Below are 14,629 nucleotides of genomic sequence, written 5' to 3' on the forward strand. Positions count from 1 at the left end.
CTAACCTTTCTTCATTTCTGACACACGCATCTGGAACTGAAAGCCCTCGCCGCTGTGTCAGTGGTCGCCCGAGAGCTCTTTTATGCTGCCTAGTTCCTTACAGTGCACCTTCCATTAGCAAAAACCGTGTAATTGTATGTTTACTAAGCACAACGCTCCCCTCCTAGAAACTCCGTTGGTCCCGAGCCCGTTTCAGAACCCTCGGGACCCTGCTGCTGTGAGGGGTGGGTGCTCCCTGGCACGCCGCCCACGCTCTTCGCCCCGCGGCAGTCTTCCCCCGGTCACTTCCCTGCGCCTGTCAGCGTCCTCGAGGTCACGTCTAGCGTGCTCGCCTGGTGCCCTCCTCCCCTGCCTTTCCCCGGGTCCAGCAGCTCCACTGCACTGGGACCTGTGGGTGCTGCTGTTCTGCTTGTGTCTGAGGAAAGTTGGGTTTTGTTCCGACAGGCGGGTGGATTGCTGGCTGGCTGCCTGGAACCTGTGCTTTTTCAGGGAAGGCTGTTCGGGTTTGTCCTTGGATGTCAACTATACCCCTAAGGCGCGGCCCTTCTGGGCTTTCCGAGAAAAACCCGAGGTGCTCACGAAGGCCTCCCACCTGGAGGCCCAGGCGCAAACCGTGGGCCTGATGGACAGCGCGAGGTCTGCTCAGCACCTCCGCGTCCCCGTGTGCTTGGCCAGGGTCCTGCAGGCCCACTGTAGGCGTGCGTCGTGTGGGGGTCAGCCAGGGATCTGAGGGTTCCCTTCTGTGGGCTGTCCCATCCCCTGGTTCCAGTCCTCAGGGCAGTGAGACTTCCTGCCATACCGCTGCCCCACCAGACATGGCCCTGTGCCAGGCAGGTTCCAGGAGGGGAGCACGAACCCCGAGGAGGTGGACCTTTACTACGACTTCCCCAAACGCAGTGGGAAGAGGGTCCTCCCAGCCAGAGGGACAGCTGTGCACCCCGCTGCCCGCCGCCCCTGCTCCTGGTCCCGAGGGCCGCAGGGCTGCCTCTCGCCGTGCTCTGAGCCCTGCCCGGCTGGAAGTGCTGCTGGGCCCCCGCCCCGCCCCGCCGTGTCCTCAGAGCGGTCACTGTAGCAGATGCGTTTATTATAAAGTCAGTGGCTGGGAAGTAAGAGTGCTGTAACAGGGCTCGGTGACCAGGGCTGTGGGTGGTGTGCTCCGGTGCAGACGCATGGCCCGCGGTGGCCACGTGACCGGGGTGTGCTCCGGTGCAGACACACGGCCCGCGGTGGCCACGTGACCGGGGTGCGCCACAAACCAGCCTCTTCACGCGAGCTGCAGTGTCCCAGGGGCCAGCTGGGGCGGGGCTGTCACCTCAGCCTGTCAGTCTTCCTGCTCTGGCCTGACAGCTTGGGGACCCAAACTGCACCAGACGCAGAAGGGCCCCCGAAGTCCATCCCTCTCCAGCCTGCTGGACGCGCCCTCGGACCCGGCCCCCAGCTCGAGGGGACGGGCGAAGCCCTGGCCCGGCTCACAGGCAGCACTCGGCCACGTGGCGGAAGAGCTCCTCGCCCTGCTCGTCACTGAAGCACTGCAGGCAGTGGGGGCACTGCAGGTCTCCCTGGCCTCTGCGGGCGGCCCCAGCGTGCCTGTCCTCTGCTGGGGCGGCCAGACACGGGGGCCCAGCCGCAGGCTGCTGGCCACCAGGCGCCAAAAACTCCACAGCCTCAGTCTCTAAGTACTGGGGGGGTTTGCTCCCCGTGTGAATCCGGCAGGAGCCTGGCTCTCGGGGGTCCTGGAAAAAGGCAGAGGTCGGCTTACGTGGGCTGCGCTGGAGGCCGCCAGGCCGGGCCTCAGGCTCATCCGTCCCCGAGTGGGGCTCGCACCCCTCGCCTGCTTCCTGCTCGGCCCGGAGCCAACCCGCTCCCCGCGCTCACAAAGGCGCCGTGGCAGGAGGAAGAGCAGAGGCTAAGGCACCTGGGCGCCACAGGGCTCGTTCCTGGACACCCAGGGCCTCGGTGTCCACAGCTGTGCGACGGGGTAGCCAGGGTCCCCACCTCACGGCAAGGAGAGGACTGGACAGAGGGAGCTCCAGGAGGGAGCTCGGGGCCCAGGACATGCTGACCGGCTGCATCAGAGCGAGCACAGGAGGGCAGCCCTGAGCACAGCCACCTGCTGCCACAAGCCTCCAGACAGGGCCAGAGGGAGGTGTCTCCTGCCACCGTGCCGGGCAGGGGGCTCTGCCTGGACCAGGCAGTCTGGGTCTCAGCAGACACAGGACTTGAATTCACGACCCTACCTGTCTGCGGGACGCCTGGCGCTGCAGGGCGGCCACCTGGTCCTCGAGTTCCTGGATCCTGCTCTGAGCCCGCTCCCGGTCCGCCCTCTCCGACGTGAAGTCGTCCTTGTAGGCGAGAATCTGAAGGGAGCAGGCACCGGTCATCACCTCGCACCGGCCAGCCGGGGGTCGGCGGGCCCTCCTGTCCCCGTCCCACCTGCTGCTCCAGCATCCCTGCCCGCTCCCGCGCCTCCGCCAGCTCCTTCGAGACCCCCGAACACTCGCTGATTCTCTCCTCCAGCTGCCTGTTGAGCCGGGAGATCTCCTTCCTCAGCAGCTCCGCCTCGGGCTCGGGCGCCCGCACGGCCCGCAGCTGGGCCCGCAGCTCCCGCACGTACGCGTCCCTGCTGGCGTCGTAGCGCTGCCACCTGGCGTTGAGGTCCTCCACCTGGGACGGCAGGTGAGGGGTGAGGCCGTGGCCGCTCTCCCGCCACCCTGGGAGCTACTGGTGAGGAGGAGGGAGGGAGCTGCCCCGCAGATGCAAGTTTCCTCTCCTCTTAAACCCCCTGGGGTTTGGTGCTGGTTCCCTGCCTGAGGAGCTGTCTGGGGGGTCAGCCTGCCCCCTCTGCTGCTGGGGGAGTAGCGGGGGTGGCATGGGAGGAGTTCTGTCCTCCTTCCAGGAGGAGGCCCTGCCAGCCAGAGGCCCGAGGGCGGGGCTGCAGCTCCTACCGCGTTCTCCAGTGAACCGCTAGATACTCACATGAGTCACCTTCTGCTTTAACAGCCGGTTTTCTTCCTGCAGCTTCTCAACGGCAGCTTGGACAGAGGCGTCCTTGCCTGCGTGTTCAGGCTGCAGAAGACACGGAGATCACCAGCCCTGTCGGTCACACGCAGCGGGGGCGGGGGGCAGACCCAGAGACCCAGAGACCCAGAGAGGCCCAGTCCCCAGGTGCCGCTGGGGCGGCGCTTCAGCAGATGGAGGAGAAGCACTGACGTCCAGAGGGGCTGAGACAGCTGGCCCCACCCGCCCAGGCCCGGGCAGCCTTCCCACCGCTGTGGGAGTCAGGGCCGGGGCCCAGAGCTGCGAGGGCGGGCCTGGCCGGGGCCTGGCTCCCTCCCTCCAAGCCCACGACCCCGTGGTCTCCACAGGCCATCGGGGTCAGTCCCCCTGCCCTCACACGGGGTCAGGGGCGTCCCACCCAGAAACCACACCCCAAAGCAGCCCTCACAGTGGGGGGAAGACCCCGGCGAGAAGTCTCCCGAAAGGTCCCTCTGGCCCCTCCAGGGTCAATGCATTTACCAGCACCGGGGGCTGGACGCTGGTGACAGTGTTTTGGAGAATTCCCCTCGAACGACAGGAAGTGCGTGTCCTAACCCGGCCACTGGGGAAGCCCCAGGTGACTCAGCCAAATCCAGGCTGGGAAGTGACGCTGACAGAGACTGCACAGCCCCGCCAGGCGGCCCCAGGCCCCACACCCGCCCCCGGCCACCCAGCGACCACCAAGTGTGGCTTTCAGATCCCAGAGGGAAATGCAGTGACTCAGAACCCGATGAGAACACCCTCCTCCCAGAGGCTCATTCCTTTTGGTTTCTGACATTCGCTGGTCTTTCTGAGGTTCCCTGTTGTGGAGTCCACCCAGCCGAGAGGGCAGGTCTCAGGCTGAGGGTCTCAGGCTGAAGGTCTCCCAGCTGCCAGGAGGGGCCGCGGCCACCCTGAGCACGCAAAGCGAGTTTTAGGAGCTGCCTGGGAAGGCCTGAGCGGGAGGCCCTTCGGCAGCCCGGCCCACCCAGCCTTGGCCAGGTGGACACCAAGGCCTTCCTGTCCGCTCCATGTAAACAGCACAGCCCACCGCAGGCCCAGGCGGGGCTGGCAGGAGGCAGGGACATCTGCCTCGGCCCCACCACTCCCTGTGCCTCTGCTCCCAACACCCCCACCAAGGGGCCCCGTGACTCCACCCTTATAGATCCCCACTACAGGCCCCCACACAGCCACAGCCCAGATCCGTCCTGTCGGGGGCCCACCTGCCACCAGCCCTGCCCTGCCCAGCGCCTGGCAGGGGGCCACATCCTCGCTCCCATGACGAGGGTGCTGGAGCCTAAGAACAGCCAGGTCTCTGACCGTGACCGGGTCGCTGCTGTGTGGACCTGCCCAGAGGCCGGCTCAGAGACGGCAGCCGGCTCCACAGGGGCCCCCAGGCCGGCCAGGACACTGCCGCGTGGACCTGCCCAGAGGCCGGCTCAGAGACAGCAGCCAGCTCCACAGGGGCCCCCAGGCAGGCTGGCGGCTCTGCTCAGATGCAAGGGGCCCACAGGGCTGCGCTCGGTCCTCTAGGGCGGCGTTAGGAGGCGCTGCCCCTTGCATTCGGCGTTAGGAGGCGCTGCCCCTCGCATTCTCTGCAGTGTCCTCATCTGCTCAGGGCAGCCTCGGCCCAGCCCTAACTCCTCACCCTCGCTCAGCTGATGGACCAGAGCCGTGCAGCTGGGCACAGGGCCAGCCACAGCCTGGGCGGGGCAGGCTGGCGAGGCCTGGCTTTCCTGTGCACTCTGCATGTTCCGTTGTTCTAGAAGAAACCCCTGGAAGGGTGGGCTCTGCCTCAGCAAAGTGGGCCCTGGCCACCCCGCCTCAGTGGCTGCTGAGGGCCGCTGGGGTCCCCCCCCGCAGCCCCCTCCCACACCCTGCTGACACCAGGCCTACCTCAGGCCTCTGGTCCCCCACGGCCCCCTGTCGTGCATCCAGACACTTGGCCAGATGCTGGCACACGTGGGCCTTGGCGGCCAGAGCTCTCCGCAGCTGGTGGGTCTCACTGGCCAAGGAGCGGCACAGGACGGCGCTGGCGGCCCAGGCCCGTTCCTTCTCTGCCGCCTGCCTCCGCAGCAGGGCGGCCTCCTCCTCACGCTCGTGCCCTGGCTGGCTCGCCAGCTGCTGGGTCTCCCTCTCCTTCTCTTCCAGCTGCTCAGAAAGCCTCTCAATTTCCTGAGATTTAAAAGCAGAGTTTACTTAATAAAAAGCAGTGTCGGCAACAAAAGTCATAAAGTAAAAGAAACGCCAGAGACAAACGCACTTGGAGGTTGGCTTCCAAACTGCGAATTCCCTTTGGGGTTGTCAGCCTGTGATGTCCTCTCGGAAACCTCACCTAAAATACTGTTTTCAAGAGCAAGCTCATGCTGTTAGACTTCACGCCAGCAAATGACTACTGTGGCGATTCCCGAAACTGTTGAAAAGAAAACACCCCACTTTGGTGGGCAGCCCCTAAAAGACACGTCCATGGCCCCACCCTGGTACTTGGGATCTTTACAGAAGTGAACAGTAAGTGAGGCCACACGGCACTAGAAGGGCCCTGATCACAAGAAGAGGGAGATCAGGACACGCCGTGGCGGCCACGTGACAACGGAGGCCCAGATGGACAGGTCTGCAGGCACCAGACAGGCCACCAAGACTGGCACTGCCATGGGGCGGGCAGACCCAGAAGGACCCGCCGGAGCCCGGCCTCAGGAACTGGGAAGGTGACCCCACTGTAGGTCCAGCACCGTCTCAGGGACTCGATCACGGACGCCCAGACCCAGTGACGTCACTGAAGAGGCCTTCAGGTTGCAGCTTTCTACCAGCCTCAATGTTGTGTTTTCCCACTTCCAAGGACGCCTGCAACGGGACAGGGCCTGAGGAAGGCCCAGAGGCAGGATGAGCCCAAACAGCCTCGGCAAGTCCGGGAGCAGCCAAGCTTCCCCGGAGGAAGTGGGAGGGGCGTGCCCTGCGCCCAGACACCAGGAACCTAGAACCGTCTCACCACTTCCCAGTGGGACAGGACACAGGGCCATCAAAACAGCAGGGTTATGCTCTGGCCGGTTTGGCTCAGCGGTTAGAGCGTCGGCCTGCGGACCAGGGAGACCTGGGTTCGGTTCCCGCTAAGGGCGCGTACCTCGGCTGCAATTTGTCCCTGGCCCTGGTTGGGTCGTGAGGGTGGCAGCCAGTTGATGTGTCTCTCTCACATCGATGTTTCTCTCTCTTCCTCCCCTCTCCCTCCCGCTCTATCTGAAGATAAATGCAAAAATGTCCTCGAGTGAGGATAAAAAATCAATAATAAATAATAAAAACTGTCCACTTCTAAGAGAGAGAGAGGAAGGGAGAGAAACGCTGATTTGTTGTTCCACTTATTTCTGCATTCATTGGTTGATTCTTGTCTGTGCCCTGACCAGGGATCGTACCTTGATGTACGGTGATGATGCTTTAACCAAGCTACCTGGCCAGGGTAAAAACTGACATTTTTTAAGCTGGTCAGGACCTGTCCCAGTTCTCACTCTGTGACGGCGTGCAGGAGCCTCCCTCACCGGCCTCATTGCCCTCGGCCACCGCGCTCTATGCTGCTGTCACGGCCCTCTCACCCGGCTAGACACCTTACCCCCGGCAGCGCTCACCGTGCGGCGGAGCCAAGACGGTGCAGAGGAGATCTGCCCTGTGTGCATTTTCATTGAATGTCAACATCATTCAGACAGGAGGCTGTGACCAGCAGCATGACAGAAATGCCCCTGTCCTTGTCCGTCTGGAGCTTACTAAGGCCAGCACAGGCCTGTAATACAACAACACATACACAGATCCACACGACGTGGAACAGGATTCTGTGGCTGACCAGCGAGGGCCACTCTGCCCTGGAATGGCAGAAGAGACAGACCTGAGCCCCTAAATACCCGCAGCGAGAGCACGAGCAGCTAAGGCTTTCTCAGCCCTCCTTCCACCAACCGTGCGGTCACCACACCCCAAGAGCGGCATCTGTCATCGCTCCCATTCTACAGATGGGCCAGCCGAGGCTCGTAGGGCTAGGGTAGCTGCTGGCGTGACCAGGTAAGGAAGCGACAGTAGTGGCCGCCCGGCCTCAAGTCCGTTGCCTGCAGCTCCCTCACATCCTCCTGGGGCTGGAGCACTTGGGCAAGGCCTGATTTCTGTGCATCCTTCCTCCCTGGTTAACGGAAACGGGGAGAGACAACCCTCTCTGTAGACAGCAGCAGCACACCCTAGAGGCGGGTCAAGGGGGACAGTCCACAGAGCACCCCACGGGCACGCGCGCTGTCTCCTCGCCCCAGGCCTAGGGATAAGAGGGAGCGATATAGAGATCAGGACCTGGCCCGCCTTCAACCTGTCACAACACAGCCCACTGCGGTGAGTGTGGTCGTCTCTGAAGGACTTGCCAGCCATATTTTGTTTTGTCTTAAAAATCAGCTTTTGGCCCAGCACAGTGGACTGAGCGTCGTCACATAGACTGAGAGGTCCCGGTTCGATTCCCAGTCAGGGTGCTTACAGGAGGCAGCCGATAGATGTTTCTCCCTCACATCCATGTTTCTATCTCTCTCCCTTCTTCTCTCTAGAGAAAATTTAAAAAATATATATTTTAAAAAAAAATTTAAATCAATAAAAATGTTTTATAATTAGCTCTCATGATGTTTCTCTCTCTCCCTCCCTCCCTTCTTCTCCCTCTCTCTAAAAATCAGTGGGAAAATATACTCAGGTGAGGATTAACAACAAAACAATCAGTTACGGCCCTGGCTGGGTAGCTCACTGGGCAGAGCATCGTCCTGATACGCTGAGGTCGTGGGCTCAATCCGGTCAGACAACATACAAGAATCAGCCAGTGAATGCATAAATCATTGGGACAACAAAAACTGGTGTCTCTCTCTCTCTCTCTCTCTCTTCCTCTCTAAAATCAATGTCTGGAGAAGAAAAGCAGCTGCACACGGGGGCATTAGAAAGGGACCACATGTGGGGCAGGCTCAGAAAAGACCTGAGGAAATCTTAAGTTACCGCTCAGTTGATCCTTGGCACAGAGACAACCTCCAACAATCAAAGAAAAAGAAAAAATTTAACATGTTTTCATTGATTTCTTTTAGAAAGAGAGAAACATCATTGGCTGCCTCCTGCATGCCTCCCAACTGGGGATCGAGCCCGCAACCCGGGCATGTGCCCTGACCGGGAATCAAACCAGGACCCCTCATTCCATGGGACAACGCTCAATCCACTGAGCCACACTGTCCAGGTGAAAAATAAAAAAATTTTTGAAGCAAACCATAGGAAGGAGAATCTGATTTCCGGAGATACCAAATTATTTTAAATCTAAATGTCCACTTTTTTTTTTCTTTATTGATTTTACAGAGGAAGGGAAAGGGAGAGAGAGATAGAAACATGGATAAGCGAGAACATTGACTGGCTGCCTCCTGCATGCCCCCCACTGGGGATTTGGCCCACAACCTCGGCGACCTCTTGGTGCATGGGTTGATGCTCAACCACTGAGCCACACCAGCCAGGCTATACAAAGACTTTAAAACAACCAAGATACTTCAAGAACTAAAATAAAATATAAAAAAAGTTTAAAAAAAAAAAGTTTAAAAAAAAGCAATGTACAAACAAAATAGAAATATGAAGATACAAAACCTAAAAAGAAACTAAAAAAGTACAATAACTTGCCAGGCCAGTGTGGCTCAGTGGTTGAGCATCGACCCATGCACCAAGAGGTCACAGGTTCGGTTCCCAGTCAGGGCACATGCCCAGGTTGTGGGCCAAATCCCCAGTGGGAGGCAGGCAGGAGGCGGCCAACCAAGGTTCTCTCTCATCAATGGTTCTATCTCTTTCTCCCTCTCACGTCCTCTCTCTCTAAAATCAATAAAGACAAAAAAAACTTTTTTCTAAAAAAAAAAAAAAGTACAGTGACTTGACCTGGCTGGTTTGGCTCAGCAGTTAGAGTGCTGGCCACAGATCAGAGTCGCTGGTTTGATTTGGGTGAAGGACACAAACCTCGGTTGCAGTTTGACCCCCGGCACTGGTCAGGGTCCAGTGGGAGGCAACCAACTGGTGTGTGTGTGTGTGTGTGTGTGTGTGTGTGTGTGTCTCTCCCCCCCTCTCTCCCTCCTTTCCACTCTCACTAAAAGTCATGGAAAATATATCCTCTGAGGATTAACAACAAAAAAATTGTTTGTGTGTGTGTGTGTGTATGTGTGTGTGTGTGTGTGTGTGTCTCTCTCTCCCCCCCTCTCTCCCTCCCTTCCATTCTCACTAAAAGTCATGGAAAATATATCCTCTGAGGATTAACAACAACAAAATTGTTAGTCTAAAGGAAGTATTATTGTAACTTTTGTTTGTATCCACACTGTTTCCTACATAATTAAGAGACACATTGTTTCCTATATAATTAGGAAGATTACAAGATTAGTTTGTGTTTGTGAGCATGTGATGTATAAAGATGTAATTTTGTAACATCAGTCACGGAAAGGAGTGGGGATTGAGCTGTAAATTAAGCTGGTATAAATTCACATTTGAGTAGTATAACTTTAGGATGTTAAACATAATTCCCAACATACCTACAAAAAAACTACAGGATATACACTAAAGAAAATAAGAAAAAAATTTAAACATCTGACTACCAAGAAAATCAAACCGATAGTAACACAGACAATAATGCAGGAAATGGCCCTGGCCAGTTTGCTCAGCGGTTAGAGCATCAGCCCACGGACCAGAGAGACCCGTGTTCGGTTCCCACTAGGGGCACGTACCTCAGCTGCAATTTGTCCTGGCCCTGGTTGGGGTCGTGTGGGTGGCAACCACTCGATGTCTCTCTCTCACATCGATGTTTCTCTCTCTCTCTTCCCCCTTCTCTCCTGCTCTATCTGAAGATAAATGCAAAAATGTCCTCTGGTGAGGATAAAAAAATAAATAAATAAAATAATGCAGGAAATGAACAAAAAAGCTATAAGGCAGATAGAAAACAAATAGCAAAATAACAAAAGTAGTCCAACTTTATCAGTAATCACTTTAAATGTAAATAATTAAAATATTCTTAAAGACACAGATCAGCAGAATGGATAGAAACACACGATCCAACACATGCTGTCACATGTTAAACGTGAAAGGATGGAAAAACAGTCCATGCAAATAGTAACAGAGAGCAGAGCAGCCACACTAATGCAGACAAAACAGACTTTAATTCAAAAAGGGTGACAAGGGGCGGGATACTATACATCAGCAAAAGGTTTACTAGAGCAAGAAGACATACCAATTACCAACACTTGTATGTACCTAACAACAGGCCAGCAAAATAACACGAAGCAGACCTGGCTGGATGACAGGGACTACCGGATGGCTCTGCTCGACAGCTGGAGGCTTCGAGATGCCACTCCCAATCACAGATGGAGCCACCAGACTGAGGGAGGAAGGGAGCAGGACTTCACACCATGAACCGATCAGACCTAACCGACATCTAAAGAACATTCCACCCAACAGCAGCATTCTTCTCAAGTCCATAGGGGACATTTCCCAGGACTGAACATATGTTAGGACACATGTTACGTCTCAGTAGATTTTAAAAGACAGATTATCATAAGAATTATTGTCTCCAAAACAGGATGAAGTCAGAAATCAAGAACAGATGTAAAACGAGAAAATGTACAAAATTGTGCAAATTAAACACACTCTTAAACCAATGGACCAAAGAAGAAATCACAAGGAAATTAGAAAATATGTAGAGACAAATGAAAATGAAAACACAACATACCAAAATATATGGGATCCAGAAAAGTATTGTTAAGGAAAAATCTAGAGCTATAAACACTTACATTTAAAAAAAAGAAAGATGTCCAATCATCAACCTAACTTCACCACTTAAGGAACTAGAAAGAGAAGAAAAAACTAAACACAAAGCTAGTAGAAGGACACAATAAAGATCAGAGCAGAGATAAATGACATAGAGAACAGATACATAGAATATCAATGAGCCCAGCCTGTGTGGCTCAGTGCTTGAGCATCAACCCAGGCACCAAGAGGTCGCTGGTTCTATTCCTGGTCAGAGCACATGCCCAGGTTGTGGCCCGATCCCCACTGCGGGGCATGCAGGAGGCAGCCAATCAATGTTCTCTCTCGTCGATGTTTCTGCCTCTCTCTCTCACTCCCTCTCTTTTTCTCTCTCTGTAAAATCAATTTTAAAAAATGTTTTTAATAAAAAAAAATTGAAACCAAAAGTTCATTCTTCAAAAAGATCAACAAAATTGACAAACTTTTAGCTTGAGACTCAAATTAATATAATCAGAAATGAAAGTGGGGACAGTACTACCAAATCTAGAGAAAAAGGAATATAAGAGAATACTATGAACAACTATATAGCAGCAAATTAGATAACCTAAATGAAACGGACAAATTTTTCTAAACACAAAAACATACCAAAACTCAATCACGGAGAAATAGAAAAATTCCCAGAAGTAAGAAGATTGAATCAGTAATCAAAAATCTTCAAAAAGTAGCCCGGCTGGTGTAGCTCAGTGGTTGAGCATCGACCTATTCACCAAGAGGTCACTGGTTTGATTCCCAGTCAGGGCATATGCCCAGGTTGTGGGCCAAATCCCCAGTGGGGAGCATGCAGGAGGTGGCCAGTCGATGTCCTCTCTCATTGATGTTTCTATCTCTCCCTCTCTCTTCCTCTCTCTCTAAAATCAATAAAGAAAAAAAATATCTTCAAAAAGTAAAAAAAGCCCTGGCCAGTAGCTCATTGGTTAGAGCACTGTCCTGATACACAAAGGTTGTGGGTTTGATCCCTGGTCAGGGCATATACAAGAAGCAACCAATGAATGCATAAATAAGTGGAACAACAAAATTGATGTTTCTGTCTCTAAAATCAATATGTTAAAAAAAATGTTTTAATTAGCCCTGGCCGGTTTGGCTCAGCGGTTAGAGCGTCCACCTGCGGTCCGGAGAGACCCGAGTTCGGTTCCCGCTAAGGGCATATACCTCGGTTGCAATTTGTCCCCGGCGCTGGTTGGTCGTGTGGGTGGCAGCCACTCGATGTGTCCCTTTCACATCAATGTTTCCCTCTCTCTCTCTTCCTCTCTCTCCCTCCCACTCTGTCTGTACAAAAAATGGAAAAATGTCCTCGGGTGAGGATAAAAAATTAAAAAAAAAATGTTTTGATTAAAAAGCCCTGGAACCGATGGCTTCACAGATGAATCCTACCAAACTTCTCAAGTTTTCCTAAAAAACTGAAGAGGAGGGAACACTTTCTATTTTTATGATGCCAGTATTGTCAAAGCAAGACAAAGACGCTACATGATACCTACAGCCCAATATACTTTAGGAACTTTGAGCAAAAATTCTCAGCAAAATAACTAGCAGCCCAAATTCAGCAACATATTAAAAGTTTATACAGCATGACCAAGAGGGATTGTTTTTTTTTCCCCTAGAATACAAGGATGGTTAAACATATGAAAATTGACCAATGGATGAACTAGATTTAGTATGCTGAACATTTCACAATATATACAAAGTATCCAATCATTATGTTGTATGCCTGAAACTAACATAATATTATATGTCAATTGTATCTAAAGAAAAAATGCTGCTGATACTATACCAGTGTTCTGGTTTAGAAACTTAAATTGTCTTGGTTCCACACTTACTCTAATTCAGTACTTCCCCACTACACCTCCCTCAACTTGCATCAAGGAGTGATCACTTAAGTTCATGTATGATCCACAATTTGAAGGACAAGAGGTGGATCTTGGTCATCTCTGCATTCCCCTAGCCTAGTGCTCACCAGTGTGCAATTAGCAACTTGCTAAGATAGTAAAGGCCGGCACAATGTACCCCCACTAACTTTACAACCACCTCCTGCGTTGCTCTCCACTCACTCGGCACTCCATTCACACTGGGTGAGCACTTCTGCCCAGCCCGGCGCAGCTCTGACACTCTGCACATGCCTGTGGAACGAATGGACCGTGCTGGGTGTCGGGAGAAAGAAAACACACGCCCATGGTGGTCATACATGGACACATTCTACCCCCATACAGAGGGTTCTCAATAAATGAGGCCCAGCAAACACCTCAGTGGCCATCGTGAATGACATCCACAGTTTCTGGGCACCAACTATGTGCAAGAGATGAAGCTGTGTACTTTCTTTTTAAAAAAATATTTTTAATTGATTTTAGGAAGAGGGAGAGAGAAAGAGAAACACTGACGAGAGGGAAACATCGATGGGCCACCTCCTGTGCACCCCTGTAGGGAATGAGCCTGAAACCTGGGCCTGTGCCCTGAACGGGAATCGAACCAGCGACTTCAGGATGCACACAGCCAACCGAGCCACACCGGCCAGGGCTAAGCTATGTGCTTTATATATGTCAAATCGTGTTCACAACAGAAAACACAATACGCTATACATCAACTCTATATAATATTTTCCACAATACAACAGATTATTTCTACAACATCTGTGTTCTCAATGAGGAGATGAACTTCATCATGACAGAACTCTGCCTTTCTTGACCCTTCCTGCATTTCCAGTGCCTATCACAACATCTGTCAGGGAATTACGCTAAGTTGGAGGAGAAAGACAAATACCATGTATTTCAGTTATATGTGGAATCTAAAGAACAGACTAAGGGACAACCCAGCAGAAGCAGACTCATAGAAACAAACCCCAGGAATGGCTGCGGGGAGGAGAGGGGTGGGGGAGGGACGGGGAAGGACAGGGGATTCCCGTCAATAATGCCGTGGAGCCTGCACAGTGACCATGCTGACCAGACTTCGAGGGACGATCATTTGTAAGGCGACAATGTCATCGCCATAGCACACCCCTAATATAACTGACATAATGTTGCGAACCGACTGTACTTAAATACTTTTTGTAAAAAGAACCAAGAGACACGCATCCCTTACCCACGACGGCCTCACGTCCAAGCCACGCACCCCCCTGCGGACCCACGCGCGCTCACAGCCCCAGCCTGGGGGGGCGCACCTGGCGCAGCGCGGCCTCCACGGCGCCGCCCTCCCGCTGCCGGAGCTGCTCCCGGAGGCGCGCCACCTGCTCCAGCAGCGCGTCCACGAGCGACGGCGCCGCGTCCCCGTCCAGCGCGGCCAGGCGGGCGCGGAGGCGCTCTATGAGGGCGTCCCGGGCGGCCAGCTGCTCCTGCAGGCGCTTCAGCTGCTGCCCGGCCTCGTGGTACAGGCCACAGAGAGCTGCGGCCGCGCGCGGGGTGCCCTCCCCCGCGCCGGACCCCGCGTCCCCCGACGACATGTCTGCGGGCCGGGACGGGAAGGCGCGCGGCCTTGCAGCCACTTCCGCGCCGGGTCTAGGCTGGCCGCCCACTCCCCGGAACTTTAGCCTGCAAGCCCCGCCCCCGCCCACAGCCCGGCCACGCCCACCGCCAAGCGCTTGGTCACGCCCCTCGCGGAGTGCCCGGCCCCGCCTACCGCCTGGTGTCGGCCGCGCCCATCATCCACTGCTCGGCCCCGCCTACCGCCGAGAGCTTGGTCACGCCCTCGCGGAGTGCCCGGCCCCGCCTACCGCCGAGTGTCGGTCACGCCCCTCGCCGAGTGCCCGGCCCCGCCTACCGCCGAGAGCTTGGTCACGCCCTCGCGGAGTGCCCGGCCCCGCCTACCGCCGAGTGTCGGT

The 14,629-nt window shown here is 54.8% G+C and overlaps 1 protein-coding gene across 2 annotated transcripts; it reads right to left on the minus strand.

Annotated features, from left to right (window-relative positions):
• Nucleotides 1–1,069: 1,069 nt before the first annotated feature.
• TNIP2 (TNFAIP3 interacting protein 2) lies at nt 1,070–14,261 on the minus strand. 2 transcript variants are annotated; one of them, XM_036275112.1, is made up of 6 exons: nt 13,973–14,261; nt 4,912–5,190; nt 2,977–3,066; nt 2,434–2,664; nt 2,238–2,357; nt 1,070–1,733 (listed from the first exon to the last, which is right to left on the minus strand). In XM_036275112.1, exons 1-6 carry the CDS (start codon nt 14,249–14,251, stop codon nt 1,470–1,472), a joined length of 1,263 nt encoding a protein of 420 aa, XP_036131005.1. In that variant the 5' UTR covers nt 14,252–14,261; the 3' UTR covers nt 1,070–1,469. The 2 variants fall into 2 exon arrangements, with proteins under 2 accessions (XP_036131005.1, XP_036131010.1); XM_036275117.1 differs by lacking the exon at nt 2,434–2,664.
• Between the last annotated feature and the right edge of the window lie 368 nt (nt 14,262–14,629).

This window comes from Molossus molossus, unplaced genomic scaffold, assembly GCF_014108415.1.
Source record: "Molossus molossus isolate mMolMol1 unplaced genomic scaffold, mMolMol1.p scaffold_m16_p_1, whole genome shotgun sequence".
In the NCBI taxonomy this organism is placed as follows: Eukaryota; Metazoa; Chordata; class Mammalia; order Chiroptera; family Molossidae; genus Molossus; species Molossus molossus.